The 17708-nt window shown below is 43.5% G+C and overlaps 2 protein-coding genes across 4 annotated transcripts; both read right to left on the bottom strand.

The window, feature by feature from the left end:
• Positions 1-516: 516 nt before the first annotated feature.
• Positions 517-4906, bottom strand: p2ry10 (P2Y receptor family member 10). Of its 3 annotated transcripts, none has more exons than XM_041048067.1 (4): positions 4589-4906; positions 2185-2388; positions 1918-2098; positions 517-1635 (listed from the first exon to the last, which is right to left on the bottom strand). In XM_041048067.1, exons 1-4 carry the CDS (start codon positions 4774-4776, stop codon positions 703-705), a joined length of 1506 nt encoding a protein of 501 aa, XP_040904001.1. In that variant the 5' UTR covers positions 4777-4906; the 3' UTR covers positions 517-702. The 3 variants fall into 3 exon arrangements, with proteins under 3 accessions (XP_040904001.1, XP_040904002.1, XP_040904003.1); XM_041048068.1 differs by having other exon boundaries at positions 2185-2451; positions 4589-4720; XM_041048069.1 differs by having other exon boundaries at positions 2185-2451; positions 4480-4618.
• A 2057-nt stretch (positions 4907-6963) lies between these two features.
• lpar4 (lysophosphatidic acid receptor 4) lies at positions 6964-13055 on the bottom strand. Its single transcript, XM_041048070.1, has 3 exons — positions 12768-13055; positions 8528-9313; positions 6964-8417 (listed from the first exon to the last, which is right to left on the bottom strand). Exons 2-3 carry the CDS (start codon positions 9101-9103, stop codon positions 7929-7931), a joined length of 1065 nt encoding a protein of 354 aa, XP_040904004.1. The 5' UTR covers positions 9104-9313; positions 12768-13055; the 3' UTR covers positions 6964-7928.
• Positions 13056-17708: the final 4653 nt, after the last annotated feature.

Raw genomic sequence — 17708 nt, 5'->3', positions numbered from 1 at the left:
AGGTGGAGGTGGGCACATTTTAGAGGGTGAATCAGACACCTGGCAGTTTTTCCAGAGGTGGGCTGTGTGGGGGCGGAGGTAGCCTCAAAGTTGGCTCATACTTGGGGTTTAACGGATGCAAAAAGAGGTGGGTGATTGATGGTAGTGGGGCGGGGGTTGGGGGGGTGGGGTGCTGGGTTTCAGTTTGAAAACCGACCTCAGAGCCTGGCAGTTACCGGTTTTGCACCAACTGTCTTCACCGCTTTGCATTGTAAAAGGAAATACAGCAACAAAAAAAAAAAAAAAGAGCTGGCACCTGCTTTCATTCGCTACCATCCAGAAGACAAACACCACCAGATAAACATCACAGCACCAGATGGTAAAGAAAGCGTAGCTTTTATTTACAAGACATTTCCATGCATTCACATAGCTTATTTAAATTTTTACTGGGACTGTTGTTTGGGGGCAACAGGGCTGTATCTAAAAAAGTATTATGATATTTTATACAGATAATGTGCCCTTTCATCATCATTATGAAACATAGATACGCTGATTTCAAATCAAAGGTTCTTGACACTTAAGTCAAAGGTCTTTAGTATTAAATCATCTTGTTGTCCAGCTTGGATCTTGTCAGTCCAACAGAATGAGTTGAGGAGACGTATCTGTTTAGCTCTTTCATTCCCTGAGGGAATGATGTTATTGAGGGAACGCTGCTGAACAATGTTACTCCCTGTCCGAACAGTTACTCTCCATACTCATCAGTCTCTGAGGTGCGAGACGCTGGGTCGGGGAGCTGATGGGGGAGGAGAGCAATGAGGAGGAGAAGGAGGAGGTGCGCCTGGTGAGGTGCAACCTGAACTCAGCTGTTAGAAAATAATAAAGCAGAGGGTTGAGGCAGCAGCTCAGGCTCGCCATGCACAGAGACACAGGGTGGAACTGACGCACGGCCAGCCTGGTAGGACAGTGGGTCACTATGTCCTGCGACACCATCAGGTAGAACAAGAAGTTGAGGTGATAGGGGGCAAAGCAGAACAAGAAGAGGGCCGAGCAGCTCAGCACCATCCGCAGGGCGCGCTGCTTCTCACTGTTGGTCTGTTTCTCGTGACATTTATCCGTCTGATAGGTGGAGGTGACTGACTGGAGTCGGCTGCGTGCTGAGGAGTTGAGAGCCGCTGAGTTTTGCTGATCCTGGATCTGTTTCTGCTTGAGGGACTGGGCGATGCGGATGGAGCTGTAACTGATGCAGGCCAAAGGAATGAAGAAACCAAACAGCTCAGCTAGAGCCATCATGGTGACGGCCAGAGACAGAGGAAGACGCCGCATGGGCAAGTCTTTAAAACACACCATCTTGTTGGTACCACAGACTGACATGACTCTGCTGGGGCTTGTACTCAAAGGTGGTGCATAAAGCTTGGTGTAACCTAAGGGTTGTTGGGTAGAAGTGGCATCCAGAGGATAAGACGTGTTACAGGCTGTCAGTGTACTGTTGCCGGCATTGGTGGCGCTACTGGTGCTCCGCATCAGGATGAATGGCGAGCAGGCCAGACCCACCACCACCCACACTATAACACTGATCAGCAGGTCATAGCGCCGCCTCCACCGGCGAGCAGAGAACGGGTCGAGCAGGAAGACATACCTCTGCATGCTGATACACACCTGGAAACGCAGGAAACAGACAAAATAGTCACATGAAAATCATCTACCAGATTTAGAGCCACGGTTAGTAAAACAGTTCCGAGAAGTGAGAAACAGGGAGTCGCTGGCTTGAATGCAAATAAGTTCCTGTTATTCCTAAAGCGACTTTTATCAAAAATGTCACTTGTTTTACATTTGTCTCCTGTTAGAGTAATTTCCGCCTTGTCATTTCCATTTCCTTGTTCCCTATATCAAGTATCATCAGGATATTACAGGATTATCTTGACCAGACTGCCTGCTTACCAGGAACACTATGGCAGCGTACATGTTGAGATATTTGAGGTAGAAGCATAGCAAGCAGAGGCCTCTTCCAAAAGGCCAGGTGTGTGTGAAGTAATAATAGATCCGGAGGGGCAGAGAGAGGATGTGAGCCAAGTCAGCTAATGCCAGGTTTATCATGAAGATCACTGTCTTGGTCTTCTTACTGTGGAGCGATATGCAGAGCAGTTAGCTGTGTCCAGAATACATTAGGCTTTTTTTATTTGTATGTGTGTGTGTGTGTGTGTGTACCTAATATGCCTGCAGAGGACCCAGAGGGCAGTGGTATTGAGCAGCAGGCCAGGGATGAAGAGCAGCAGGTAGAAGTAGGTGTACATCTTATCCATCTGCTCCTCCCAGCCCGTAATATTGTGGTTACATCGTGAGGAGGAGTTGAGCTGGGGCACCTCCCACGACCCAGATGTGTTCAGAGTCATTCCCTCGCTCACACAGACACTGGAGGCATAATTCAGCAAAAGTTTCCTGCTGTCAATCCTTTATCTTTTCACTTTCATGACACTGCAATGGGAAAAGGACAGTTGACACATAATGGTAAAATATTTTAGTGTATATATTGCATTGATCCTCTACTGGTATCACTTTCTAATAAGATACAATTAATAAATATTTTATAAGTGTCTTTTACTGGCTTTAAAATGTCATTAAACCATTTTCTAATGCTTTATAAATCAGCTAGAAGTCATCACTCATAAAACTTTTAGGTTGCCAGGTTGTGGCAGGCTGGTGTTTATACTCCTCCACCCACTTCTTTCACTTTTTAGCTAGCTCTTTAATTCATTAGGAAAAGGGCTGAAGAATATCAAAATCCATGTATTTTATAAACATTAACAAGTGCAAATTGTTGTAAAACTGCTTTAGTAATGACTTTTAAACATTTATATCTCGACATGAGATGGTTTTTTTATTAAGTGAGGAGCTCAACAACAACCTTTTAAATATGAAAATAGTCCTCAAATGAACTAAAGAGCAAATTTAAGTCACACTGTAGGACAGTGAGTCTTAGCCCATCTGGCTTATGACACCAATATGTAACAAGCTACATTTACTCAAGTGCTTCAGTATAAATTTGATGCAATTGTACTTCTCTTTCACAACACTAGCTTCTACTCCACAACATTTCAGAGGTAAATTATTACCTCTGATTATACTTTTTACTCCATTACATCTGTTTGACAACTACTGTTAATATATATATTTTTTTTAGGTGCACAACATATGATTAGCTTGTAAAATGTGATGCACTGCTTTAGATTTATTTGGCTCCTCCTCAATCAACTACAACATTAAAATGCTCCTGACACGTTAATGCATGAGTAATAAAAATCAATATACTCTACAGTAGTATGACACGCACAGGGGGACATTTTAGTTTCCATGCATTTTGACATGAGTACTTATGCACTTTTATTTAAGTGATATTCAATGCAGGGCTTTACCTTAATATCATTCATGTCCTGGAATATAGTTCATGTAATATTTAGGTAGCGCTTTCTAGAAAGAAGCTGCTCGTCAGTGTTTCTAAGCTGTAACTAAGGGCTTCATTAATGCTTGGGACCTGCTGCACTTCTGTTTCATAAAATAAATGATAAATTTTTCTCTAACATTTGCTTTTGTTTTCTTGTGTAATACTAGATATTTAGTATTGTGACTGCATCAAGTGAATCAATCTGCACACAGCCTGTGTCCACACCAGTGATTCGGTACTAAATCCCTGCAAAATATAAATGTTACAGATGGTGCCACAGACTCATTTTGCCCTGTTTCGTACACGTTTCATCTGTTTAGATTTCAGTTTCTTCAAGTAGCACAGTGTCTCTGCCCTTTTATATGTGCAGGATACTTGCCTAATTCAAAAATTAAATAGTTCTTAAATTAAAATCTGAGAAGATTGTGACAGGAAATGAGCAGAAAGAGACAGAACATTTACTCTGTTTATCACTGAAGCATCACCCTTCCTTCTTCCATCAAGACAGCACCACACCCTTCCTCAGCGAGGGAAAAGAAACTTAGTGACTGTTTTTTGCTGTTTTTCTGTGTTTTTGACCAGTTTGTTTTTTTGTTTTCACTTCTGCAGCTATTGGCCAGCGAGAATATCGGTCTGCTACAGCCAGCCAATGGACTCTCAGACATCACCTGTACAGCTAAGAGTTGTGCAATGAATGTCCAAACATTTGAATTAAGGAAGTAAGTATCTGGCAGGTCAGGTTTTGTAGGAACTTATGAAGATAAATTGGCAACTTGCATTTTCTCAACTCTGTTGTGCAAGAATCATTTGTCATCGTGCACATGCATTTGAAAAGATCCTCAAACCGCGTGTTAAAATTCAGTCAAATTTCAAAGCAGTTACATCAAATTATTGCTGCAAAGTGATCATTTTGCCTGCCTGACCTTAACACAAAAAAATCATCCAAAACTTTACGTTTTATTCCTAATTTAGTAAAAAGCTATAACAAACACACGATACTTACATATTAGATATGTAATGTGTAAAGTTGAAGTGAAAGATTTAAGGATTTAATAACAAACCTGCCATCAGCAAAATGTGCAGCATGGCTTTGACCTCAGATCTTGAGACAAAGCAGAGCAGCGGGACTGCCTCACAGACAGAGTCTACTGAACCAAAAACTGTCATTACCTTGCGTTCTTCTCTCTATGCGATCGGCATGCAGGGAGGGGAGAGGTCAAACCCCAAGGTGACCACTGGCAACCACATGCTTCACACTGCTCTGTCAATAGCAGACTGACGCACAAGCGCTCTCCTACAAACAGCAGCCCTTCCAGGTGAAGTTTGAAGTCATAAGAAAAACCTGTCACTTTGTGCATGTGGCTAAGTCAGCATTAATCTGCCACTGATGAAGTTTCTGCATTTAAGTTCAATCAGGTGGTGGTGTCCAGTATGGGCTGCTCTCAAGAGAGACTGACTCTCAATTTCTGGAGTACAGCATGGTGATTAGAGGAAGGGGAAGCTCTGCCTTCACGCATGAGAGTTGTTCTTCTGTTTGTTACGTCACACGGTCTCTATCTCTAGCATGATCGTCCAAACTGAAAGGATGTGTGGTAAGAACAGAGACAACACTTACATGCAAAAAAAATTAATCTAATGACATGGAGACAGACAGGAAGGCAGATATCAGTTTCTCTTCTGAAATTTTGATTTCTAAAGCAGGTGATCTGGCCAGTGGATCCAGCAGTCCAGAGTCTGAGGACACCCACTGCCTTTCTGGCAGTCAGTACATGCACACGTACACTACTATACTCTGTAAATATTGTCTAAATTTGTATACTGTGGAGTTTTGAGTTGTGACAAAAATGCGAGCCTCCATCTGCTTCCCCTATCAGATGCTACACTTCCTTTTTTAAAACTGCTGTTCATCATGCCATTTCGAGCATTAATTTTATTAGGTAGTTATGTGTCTTTTCATGTCCGTTTTAGCACTCTGAAACTTTACAAGGGCTGGATTTTATGTTTTCTGAGGCTACTGATATTGAGGGGCGGCTCGTCACACTTGTGCCACTTGGTCATGGTTTCAACTGTGTGGCAAAAAAACCTCACTTCAGCAAAATGGCAGCAAACGTGTCTATCCTGTTAGTTTCACAACACTTCTTGTACATAAATTTATAGCCTGAAAAAAAATGACTTGCTGACAGGTTCCCAGGCTGTGCCAGGCACCCGCGTTAATCTGTGTGAAACTTGTAAGCTTCCTGTGCTACAATGGTTTGGTTTCAGCTCAACACATTTCAGAAATAAGCCAAGATAACAATCAGTAAACATGTTGATCACAAAGAAACATATGATAGCGGAGGGTCAGTGACCTTTAGTTTGGTGCATCAGTAAAATTTCTCTGTTCCAACTTGTGGCCACTAGAGGTCAGAATAATCCAATACTCACAGCTACAGTTTGCAGCTTCTTTCTTCTGCAAACAGAGGGACAGACTACTCCTTCAAAGGAGGCATTTGAAGTGCGAGCTGTTAAGTGTTGTCTGTTGCAAAATTTCTGCCACATTTTTGACACAAACCCCTTAAAGGGTAAAAGCGAGCTCTTGCATACTACTACCCTCCCACTCTTTTTATTTCCTGGCGTACTTCTGTCGACTCCAGTATGTTTGTCTTCCTCTCTGTTACCCTTGACCCCGAATCCCTGAGTCCATCAACTCCTGTCTCTGTGTGTCTGCTGCAGGATGTACAAAGCCACATCACTCACACTACCACAGAGGTTCACTCTGTACATACCATTACAGCAAGTATAGAGGCCTATTACATTCCCAAGTAAGGCCATGAATGTCTAACGCTGCATGGCTCTATGAAAGAATTGATAAACTGCCTGTGTAATGTCCCAGAAGTCAGTTCACTTCTCCAGCAGGACCCTGTAGTGTGCATATAGAAACATAAAGACGACCCTGCTGCTGGTCCTTATGGTAACACTGTCACTGTTCGAGGTTCAGGCACACCACAAAGTGATAGAGCATAGTTTTGTTCATGTCCTTATGAAGTAAGTGATATTAGTAGCTTGGTCTCTCAGCTCTAGTAAATTCCTACAGCTGGAGAGTAAATGTCTAACATGCTAGCAAGCTGGGAACATACTAACGCTGGTCAGTCAGTCATAAAAGCTCTACGAGTTTCTTTCCGTTTTCTTTGTTCTGGACTGTTTATTTGCCCCTGGTAATTTTCTCTCAGGATTGTACATCATTCCCTTCAATAAAAAGCTTTCTGACTTAGGAAGTTAGGTCGGTTGCTAACTGGACAATTACGTTCCCTGTTTATTCAAAAGATATTTGTTTGTACCATTGACTCTTATCTCACAGCTGCCTGCAAACCAAGCCTCTTTAGTAAAGCGAGTGTGCCAAAATTCCAAAAAGTACATCAGAGGTCCTGCGTGATTAAAGTTGATGCTATGATGGCGAATTCAGGAAATCTGGATAAAACTATATACCCACAAATTTACACACACTCCAGAATCTGCTGAGTCGTTATTGTTTTGTGCTTCGTGAAGTGTAACACTGATTTGGGGTATTTATTCAACACTGTTCACTCGTACTTTGGAGTGTGTGTGGGTTGCTGTGTGTAAGAGACTTTGAGCAGATCTGCCGTCTAAGGCCAGATTAAGACAGAGAGACCTCATTCAGAAGCAAACAATGGACCATTGCTTCAGTCATAATAAGCATTTGGCCTGTGACACAGCACACAGGCCAAGGTCCTCGACCGGATCAGAGCTGCCCACTCCTCCGAGAACAAGATCCCACCGGCTGCTTGGTGAAAGTGAAGAGCCTGGGTAGAAAAACTCCTCCATGGGTTCAGACCTACAGGCGAGCTGACAAAGGCCAGTTTGACTGGACCAACAGGCACAGAAATAATAAATGCAGCCACTAAAGTAATTCAAAACTGACATTTAATGGCCTCAGACTTCAACATGAGACACATTTAACTCAGCAGGTCAGTGAGCTGCTGTGTTATAATAACAATGGGTCTCACCATACTAAAGAGTGTCATAACATTAATGTCTAAAATGATATAATGCACCGTGAAAGCTTGAGCTTTTTAACAACAAAACTTAAGGGCTCAGTGTTTAACAAAAGTACTTAACAGCAACAATGTGAACGGAAATCTCCATCTTATCCACAATCCAGTGCATTTGTGAGTGTTTGTGTGTGTTAAGCCTGAGTGATGATGTGTCTGAGTCTCTTTTAGAGGCTCTGCGTGTCTCTGGACTATCACGATATTCCTGATGTGGCTGGGTCTCTGGTCCCTGTAGTGTTCTCTCATAATAAAAACAGATACATTCCTCTGCTCTCTAGCGGTGGATTAATCCTTAAAGCCCAGGCCGTACCTCAGGACTTACCTCAGGACTTAACTAATCTGCTGAGTTATGTGTTTGTCACTTCCAGGACCAAACAGCTGATTGCTTATTTTTTCAAATTCAGGGTTCCTGTCTTTCAAACCCACCCCGTCCTTCTTTGCCTTCCATCTTCCCTGCTGAGTCAGAACTGACTTTCAGACATCTTTGTCTCTTTTCCATTGCTGGCCAGAGTTTGTGTGTCTCTGGGGAGAGTACCTCCTGTGTCCTGGGTTTCAGTGTCACTGCGGGGGTTACTCTCAGGTCGGGAGCCAGACCCTTTTCCCCCCATGGTCAAGCTTTTCTGGAAGCTCTCTGAGGTGAAGTAGTATACCACGGGGTCCAGGCAGCAGTTGAGGCTGGCCAGGCACAGAGTGATCGGGTACAGAGTTCGGGCAAATCGCTCTACAGCGCAGTTAGCCAGGGCCTGGGTCCGCACCAGGGCATAGAGAAAGAGGATAGAGTTATAAGGGACAAAGCAGATGATGAAGATGCCCAGATGGACGAGAATCATCCGTAAGACACGTCTCTTGCTCTCACAGCCGTGACCAACACTCGCAGGGCGACGCAGTGTCCGCAGAACCAGCGAGGAACATACCAAGTTGGCCAGCAGGGGGATGAGAAAGCCCACGATCTGGGACAATCAAAAAAGCAAAAACAAAATTTGCATCTGATCAGATTAATTAAATATATGAATGGTCTGCATGTAAAACTGCCTTTTAGAGCCGGTTGCTGCTCGCTTACCTCAATAAAGATGGTGATTTTGGACAGATAGGTCCTCCAGGTGCTCTTAGAGAATCCCTCGAAGCACGTGGTGGCTCTGTGTTTGCTGTTGATGGTGGAGAAGAAGGTCACTGATATTCCTCCTCCTACGATGGTCAGCCACACGGCAGCACACACCAGGGCTGCGTTCCTGCGCGTGCGGATGGAGCGTGAGCGAAAAGGGTAGACTATCGCCAGGAAGCGGTCTACACTGATGCAGGTGAGGAAGAGCATGCTGCCGTAGATGTTGGTGATGAAGGCTGTTCCTGAAACCTTACAAAGTTCATCTCCAAACGGCCAGTGGCGATTAACATTGTAGAAGACCTTGAATGGCAGGGTAAAAACAAAAACTAAATCAGATAACGCTAAGTTAGTCATAAACATTGTCGTCTCGTTGCGCATCTTCATCCGGAAGCAGAACACGAAGAGGGCAGCACAGTTGGTGATCAGGCCTAGGACGAAGACCACACTGTAAACCACAGAGTACAGGTTGTACTTGAAGGAGTCGTCGATCCCACAGTCCTCCATTCCAGTCTCGTTGAGAACCAGGCTAGCCATGGTGACAGCTTAAATGGGGAGGGAAGCTCCAAAGAACAAGGGTACACTAAAGCCGTCAGGAAAGGGGGCAGTCAGGGAGGATATCTGGGGATCGGAGGTGTCAGCAGGGAATCCACCGGTCAAGTCCCCTTTGAGTCATTGTGGACATTCAGGCACACAAATGCAGGCAGAGACAGTCAGGATGCACGGCTGCAGGGCTGGTCGGTCGCCCTGTGGAGAGAAAAGGAAAAACCACACGGTGACTTCCTACAATAAAAGTTACAGCCCAAGAAGTAAACAACTCCAGTTCTCTGTCAAATGAAGCACACGATGCTAAACACCATTAAACAAAGCGCAAATTGGGTAGCTGTAACTTAAAGAATACAGAGAAATCTATTAAGTGTTACAAGACAACTGAATCTTAAATGTACAACACTAAATTTCAGTGTTTGTCAGCTGTAACAGTTTATTTGCTGTGTCCCTGCATGTTTGTAAGTACATGTATGTGCATGTTTGTGTGTTATCTGCAGTATAAAGTCAACTCTCATCTGGTCAGGTAGTCTTAGTTCCAGTGGCAGCGTGGCATGCAGCACTCAGGCTGTCATCAGGACAGTGAGAGGCAAAGACGTGACCGAGATAGAAACGTACCATAGATGGGGAGATTAAATACACTTCAGCTATTTTCATTACCAGTGTTAAAGAGCTCATTGTAAAATACAATCATAAAAGCACAGAAAGGATCCAAGGCTGAACTCCCAACTGACAGAAGGAAATAACTCCATATTTTTTCTGAGTAGAAGAGCAGTGCAGAGTCGCTGCCAGTATCGCGCAGCACTGTTGTACAGAAAACACAATAGTTTTGTTGTCAAACCTGAACAATAAAACTGACTTGACCTGCTGAAGGACAATACATTTTCTAGTCCTTTATTTGAAGTGACATCTGACAGTGAAATGTTGGAGCACGATACACTTAAAGTTTTGTATTGTGGAAGCAGTGGCCAAAGAGTCACAGCTCCCATCAACAAAATTTACACTTTATATTTTAAAGCCCCTGAACAGAGACAGAGATGGTGTCAGTATGTGGTGGTGGTGGTGGTAGATAAAATCCCAGTGAGGAGTGGTTTAGTGCAGATAAACAGAAACAACTTCACTATGCCAGTCCTTGCAAATGACAGGGTAATGTACAGAACATGAACAGTAGTTTTTTCCAAGAAACTAAATATTGCAGAACCACAAAATCACGTGCCAAACAAATGGTACAGGATCTGACTGAATCACTGGATATTTAAATGACTCTCAGGCAAAACAGAAGTTGGTCATTTTCCTCTCTGTCACAGTCTGAAACAGGAAACCCCACCAATTTAGAACATCAGTTTTAGTTTACAAGTCACAACGACCACTACACAGCATGCAAAAACAGCTCTGCAATGTCCTGTGTGTCTCTGGAGAGAGGTTTTTTTTTTTTTCAGCTGGCCCATGCCCCATCCCTCCACCAAGTTTGATGCAAATCAGTTCAGAACTTTTTGTGCAATCCTGCTGACAAATAAACAAGCCAAAAACAACAACAACAAAAAAAAAAAACAGGCATGAGTGAAAACCTAATGACCCTGGCATGAGTAATAAAATGACCCTTGATGTCATTGAAGTTATCTTCTTGTGGGATCAGAGACTACAAATGTGCAAAAGAAATCCTGCATAGAATATGAAAGATGTGGTTGATTTTCAGACAGGGGAGGCTCTGATTAAAGACACTGTTGAGTAGCATTATGTGAAATGTGGGATCCAGGATTTTTGCAGCTTGACCTGTATTATCAACTAAAAACTCAGGACATCTCGGCTTCTGCTTTACTGATTTTAACCAAATCTTTTCTCTATTTTACTAAAATCTCACTCCCACGTCCTCAGACTGTGGGAGAGCAGTTCTATATAACTCCAGCACCTGATTTTTCAAGCTAAACCGGCCTTATCTTGTGTTATGCAACAGAGCTAAGCCAGCAGTGAGGTGGTCTCCTGAGTCTCACTGGATGAGATTCACTCTATCTGTATTTTCAACACACACAGAGACACAGACACAAAGGCAATGCTGTGGGTGTAAGCACTCCATCAGCCCTGTCCTGTGCCAGCTGCAGTGTGACATCTTTACTGCGTTTTCACACGCCTCCCCGAAAAGCTTCCACCGGCCCCTTACAATGCCCTCACTGTACCCATCTGCTGCAAACACACACTTGCATATGCACAAGTCTCCACACGTGCACACACAAGCAGGCAAACACTTACATGTGCCTGTCCTCACACACACACACACGCACACTGTAGGATTCTGTGTAGTCCTGTGTACTGTGGCTCAGGCCCAGGACCCCTGACGGAGCCAGTTTCGCATTCAGCTGATGATGTTTCTGCAGGGAGCCGAGTCTATAGAACATTGAATTTAGCTGCTTTAACTGCAGACTTGTTGCAGAGACACATTTAAGCATGTTTTAGATTACGAGGAGTCCTGAGGGATTGTGTGTATGGACTTCACGTATAGGTTGCGGACAGCTGCACAGTCAAAGGGTTTCCCCCCGCAGCCAGCCACGGCAGTGACAGACACAGGCCTCTGGGACCCGCTGATCTGAACGGATCGGGTTCAGGCTCAGCTCACATCCAGCTGTTCCTTTCTCTCACATGCTAAGAGGAAGAGGGCAGGGAGGGCTGGAAGTGGAGGACAACCACGTACACAGTGTTGTGTTTGAGAAGACATCTTCACTGCTAATAGTCCAAATGGCTTTTGGAGTTAGTGTACAGAGTATGTCTTCAGTCAGGAAGGTCAAGTTACATCATACTCCACCAATATCATGAAGACGTGGATAGGAAGGATAATTGATTTACTGTTCAGCTCATTTTAATTCAGAGTGAAATCTGCTGGGTGTCTTAGTCTTCTGTGATAGTAAATTGTGTAACTTTGGAGTTTGGACTTTTGGTCAGACAAAAAAAGAAAAGACACCATGTGGAGATGTCACCTTGGGGGAAAGCAGGATGGTTATTTGTCTTATTTTATAGAACATGAATACATGGAAATTTAGCATTTTAACATTAATTTTTAATAAATAAAACCGTTTCAATTTTGTTGAAACTATAAATAAAAGTTAGACACTGATCCAGTTTTTGAGGCCGTATGGTAACTTTGGGTGATGTGTAACTGCATTAGTCTACACTGAAAAGCGTCTGTATTGTTTTGTAACCCCAACCACGTTAGTTAAAAGCCTTGTGATACACATTAAATCTACAGTACCCCCTGAAATGTTCGGCCTTATCAAAAGAAAAGAGCTCCCTTGTTGCCGTGGCTGTGTAGAGGCGGCGATTACACTCTAATTTAATCAACACCTCCTTGTTGAGGCCCTAATTTGTAATTTGTGTAGTAAATCGCATTAGCCCATATTGACAGAGATTGTTTTGTGTTATTTGTACCCTTGACAACAACAGTTCATACACAGTAAATAAGCTCTGCCGCCTGTGGATGCATTTAGTTTAACTCTGTTGTCAGATATGACAGATGACATCTACAAACAGCTCCTGTAACTGGGAATGTTCTGAGGAAAACAAGCACGTTTTTCTCAACAGTTTTCTCCAAACCACAGACAAAACATGCTTTTGTCAGCTAAACACAAGAATGTTGCTGACTGAAGACAAAGCTGGACGGACTTACCGGCAGCTGAATGGATGGTGACAGCTCACCTCCTGCTCTCTGATGTTTGTCAGGGTGCAGCAGCGTTGCGGCTGTCAAAAAGAAAACTCCATACTTTGTTTCTCTCAGATTACTCGCTGCTGCTGCTCAGACTCGGAGTTTTCACCTAGTCCCGAAACTGCGCTTCGATAACATAAGAATCAGAGATAAGAAATAACGGAGCCGCTTTGAACTGCAACAATTCCTGCGGGTGTGAGTCCTCCCATTTGTCCCGACGACTCGCTCTGTCCGTCCGCTAGACGTGGGACCTCATCGCATCCACCGCGCCTGCTCACCCCGGCTGCCTGTGCGTGCTGCGCGTGCGTGTGTGTGTGGTGGAGAGCTGCTTGCACGGTCACAGGAAACGAGACAATGGCACCTCGGCAGGGCAGTGGGGGGAGTAGGGGAGGGGAGGGGGCTCTGAATAGAGGATTGTGGAGAAGGAGGAAAGGCCGGGGGTGTGTGGGGGGTGAGGAGGGCTGGTGTCATCAGCTGGAGAGCTCACAGCTTATTAGGACCAGACACACACTTTTATTTTTATTCTTTTAATTATATTTATATTATATTTATATTATATTATATTTATACTGTAATTATAATGGCCTTTTACCACAGTGAAATTTAAACTGCTCACATTGTTGTATATATATTAGTTATGCAAAGAATCTGTGTCAGTGGCAAATAACAAGGTGTGAAAATATTAAAGAAATACCAATGATAAAGCAACATTTTCATAAATAAAACATCACCCTACTGTTTGCTGTTTCAGTTTAAGTCCTAACATTCTAATTCAAACATTAATGTGTCTAAAAAGTACATAAACACAAAACAACTTAACAGAACATTATCAATTAAACTTTATAGTAGCCACTGAAATGAAAACATCAAGGGTAAACACAGGAATAAAAATATTCTAAATTATAATAGTTTATACAATCTTTCCGTTGTTATTAGTTTGTTTATTAAAGGAAACATTCTTTACATTAGTTAACCTCATGTTACCTGAAAATCTTTTGCGGTGTAAACTTATATCAGCCATGAACCCGTCCGTCCATCCATCTGTAAAGTCTATTCAACCTGTGAAATGTGTATACAGACATTAAGTGTTTATGTGTAACAAAGAATAACTGAGGTTCCCATAGTGAGTGACTGACATGAGACCAACCAGTGCTGGGCTCCCACCCTACTGCTAACTGTAAAATATAACCTGCAGCGCAAAAAGAATTTGATATAAAAAGACACTATAATTATAGTTCAGTGTGGGAGTGACATCTCCAGAGTCTCTGCTACTTTCACACCAGCCAAACAGACTGTTGAGTGTGATGCTCGATTCCTCAGAACAACATGGTGCTATTTTGGCTGATCAAAGTCCTGTCACACCATTGTTACAGTACAATCTTCATGTCTGAGGCTACTAAAAGAGATATTTTTAGCAAGGTGACAGGGCGGTGTTGGGCAGGTTCCCATTGTGTTCAGGCTGGCATGGGGCTGTGTGTGTGTGTGTGAGCGACAGTGAGAGAGGCACTTGAAAGAGGGGAAGTGGTCTTTTGGGGGTAGAGTCTGGCAGGCTGACAACACTACAATAGCAGCAGGGAGGACAGGACATCCTGCTTGCTCTATAAGCTGAGCTCAGACACACACATGCACGCACACAGACACGAGCACACGAGCAATACATTACACACCGGGAGATGTCTTTAACCTTTTGACAGTGGGTGTTGAAGAGGTTGAATTTAAATAGAATGAGTCACACTCTGTGATAATAATAAAAAACGTGTTTCCCTAATGGTGTTTCATAATGTGATTCCAGTGTTTTTGTTTATTTGTTCAGCTTAAACATTGCTTAACTAGGTGGCAAGTAAATGTTCTAAAATCTTCTCAAAGAGTTTCCTGGTAATTTGCTAGAGACATAATTTTGGCTGCAATGATACATTAGGCCATTGTGAGGACAAAGCCAAAAGAGGGTAAAGGGTAAAAAACAATATTCTGATTAGTGTATTTTCATTCCTTTATAATAAAATAAATCCTAAAATGAGAAAACATGTTCATATCATACCGTATGAAAAGTTTTCATAGTTTCATTGGAATGAGTATCTTCCTCACAAAACTGAACTTGTAATGTACTGCAGGCCATCAGAAACTGTGTTGAAAAGTCATGATTGGATGAACCAAGACATGGACCGTTTGACTGGGCTGCAGAAATCCCCAGTCCTTGCACACACACATACACAGACACACAGACACAGACACACTCTCTGTGTAACGGTAACTAAGCTGCACTGCCCTAGCCAAGGCTTTGTGAGTCACACCAACCAAAACAAAGACCCCATTACTGCCCCCCCCCCATCTGCCCTCCACTCTCTCCCTCCATCTCCTCTCTTCGTCGACCCCTCTGTCCTGCTCTCCTTTAATGCGATGATGAGTGTATTTCCTTTGCTTTCCTCCCTTTGCCTCTGTCCATCCTCTCATTCACTGGCTCCAGGAGGGTTTAGGGGCAGCCCCGTCGTGCCATACATACCTCTACCCTGACAACAGGTCTGGACAAAAGCAGCAAGGCCGCACAACACAGGAGTCTTGGGCTTTACACGCTTTATGGACTGATTTTAACATGACAGCAGTGGAGTCTCCTAAGTGTGTATGCGTGTATGTCTGGAACTGACCTTAGCCCCTGTGAACCAGCGTTCAGCTATGACCTGGTTATTGACCAGCTCATCCTCAGCTGAGCAGAGCAGATCAATGCTGCTGGCTGTGAGGCCACAGAGGGAGACTGCAGACACTCCTCAGCTCCAGCCTGCGATCGAGCAGAGGCTGTTTACCCCACTGCACTGATAGGTGCAGCATGAGCAGCCATGGGTGAGCGTTCGCTCTGCAGACTGAGAGGCGAGGCAGACAGGCTGACCAGACTGACCCCGGCCTGTGCAGACAGAGCCAGCTGTTTGTCTCTGTGATATGGGCTGATGTTCTTGTGCCTCAGGGTACATATTGTGAAAAGGCAGTTGTCAAAGATTTGATGAGTTAATTTCCAAACATGGTCTTCTTGGGGGGAAAGATTGGCACGACTCGACCAGATAATTAGATTTAGTTCAATTCTAATCTGCTTTATTGGTGTGATACAGCAGATGAAGGATGTTGCAGGGACCAAAGCCACTGAGCTCACAAATCAAAGTCCCACCAACATCCCCTCAGGACTCAAAGATAAAAGTCTCTATTTCTTGAATTATTTAGGGAACTTTGCCTCTATTTCTTGTAGCTATTTCCATTTTTAGTGGTGCAGGGTGTAGCACCGCACACTATTGTTATTCTCATTTTTCTTACACCTAGAATTTCTGTTCGTAACTCGTCCCACACTGTTGAGCGCACAGCAACAAATTCTACATCAAAACATGCGGCTCGGTGTGCTTGTATTTTTTTCTCCAGAATATTCAGGTTTCATAATTTGTGAAAAACTGCAAAAAAATGAGTGAATGAATGGGACGAGGTCAAAAAAGTGTCAAAGAAGTTGTAATTTTTCAAACATCTTTCTCCTAGAAACACCATTCAAACTTTAAAATGTAGACACAGTCTTGTGTAATCGAGGTGTATTCAGCTTTTTTCCTAAGTTGCGTAGTTTTTGAACAGTGACCCTTTAATTATCAGGAATGATTTTGGAAAAATTCAGAGTTTACAATGGGTGTGTATTGCGGAGTGTACAGCCTAGAGTGGGAGCTTAGAGTGTAGAGGCTTTTAAAAAAGTCTCAGAAATTTTTTCTTCACACGACGACTACAGCCACAAATTTTACTCTACAACAGTGATATTCTCCAACTTTGTAGCCACACTTGTCTTCTTTCTCATAATGTGTTTACTTTATCGGTAGGATTTGCAGTTTTTGAATAGTCTGCTTTTTATTGACATGAGTCGCTCTCAACTGCTCCATTGACTCCAATGTAAATCAAGAAGAGGATTTTTGGAGAAAAACAGAAAATACCCTTTTTAAACTCGCCGTATTATCCACATTTTTGACACTAGGACAAAAAAAAAAAAAAACATCACTGTGTTCCTCAAGGTCTCGTGGCTTTGACGGTGAAATTTATTTATTTAATTTCAATTTTCATTCAACTTTGCATATTGCATTCACTTCATAAATTATGACGCATTGCTCCGCCCTACACAAAAGTAGATAAGCTGCTTTTCTGAGTATAAAAGTATTGATGGTGGTACTGGTATCAGCAGTACTAGACCTGTATTTACTTGGTATGGGATCATACCAAATCTTTCAGTATTGCACACGCCTATTGGTTTCTCTGTTTTGTTTCGTAATACATGGCCTGTGACATTATGGTCTGGCTCAATTATCACTGGCCAATCATTAGCCAATCAGAGATGAGGACCCACCTGGTTGTTAGAGGGGTGGGACTTAAAAAGGGCAGGTTTAGGCCGCGAGAGCGCCAGAAACAGGTGTATACGGAGACGCTGGTTGTGAGTTCATTCAAATCTGTGAAATACTGTTGTTCATCAGGTGAAGACCCGGGACTTTGAGTCAAAGTGTAACCTGATAAAACCGGACGCTGAGCCGTGTGTTGGAGCTGGTTTCAGATCGTAGTTCAGCTAAATCACGGTACTACTGTGACCACCACGCCGCTGAGTCCGCCATTACCGCGCCGGTTTGAGGAGAAGAGGAGAGCGCGTGTGCGCGGAACGCAGACTTCCACCGAGTTTATGAGTGAGTATGGAGACAGTGCGAGCACACTGAGGGAAACAGACCAGGTGTATCATACCAGGTGTATCAGCCTGTGAATCTCTGTGCTTCAGATGATGCATCAGAGGCCTTTCCACCTCGTGAGCCACAGACGCCACTTTGTGCTCACGCCCGCGCACACGCTCGCGCACACAGCCTCAGTGCGCGTGTCTCCATCGCACCGCTCACCTTGGACAGACGGTTGGAA

This window comes from Toxotes jaculatrix, chromosome 10, assembly GCF_017976425.1.
Source record: "Toxotes jaculatrix isolate fToxJac2 chromosome 10, fToxJac2.pri, whole genome shotgun sequence".
Classification (NCBI taxonomy): Eukaryota; Metazoa; Chordata; class Actinopteri; family Toxotidae; genus Toxotes; species Toxotes jaculatrix.
This window is presented reverse-complemented; position numbering and strand designations above follow the sequence as displayed.

Excerpts from the sequence above, each read along its gene's own strand:
- p2ry10 (XM_041048067.1), bottom strand. The coding sequence starts at position 4,776 with ATGCACAAAGTGACAGGTTTTTCTTATGACTTCAAACTTCACCTGGAA. Across the intron at positions 2,389-4,588 it reads CATAGAGAGAAGAACGCAAG|TGTCTGTGTGAGCGAGGGAA; the intron begins GTAATGACAGTT and ends TTATGCCTCCAG. Across the intron at positions 2,099-2,184 it reads GTCCTCTGCAGGCATATTAG|TAAGAAGACCAAGACAGTGA; the intron begins GTACACACACAC and ends ATCGCTCCACAG.
- lpar4 (XM_041048070.1), bottom strand. The coding sequence starts at position 9,103 with ATGGCTAGCCTGGTTCTCAACGAGACTGGAATGGAGGACTGTGGGATC. Across the intron at positions 8,418-8,527 it reads AAATCACCATCTTTATTGAG|ATCGTGGGCTTTCTCATCCC; the intron begins GTAAGCGAGCAG and ends TGATTGTCCCAG.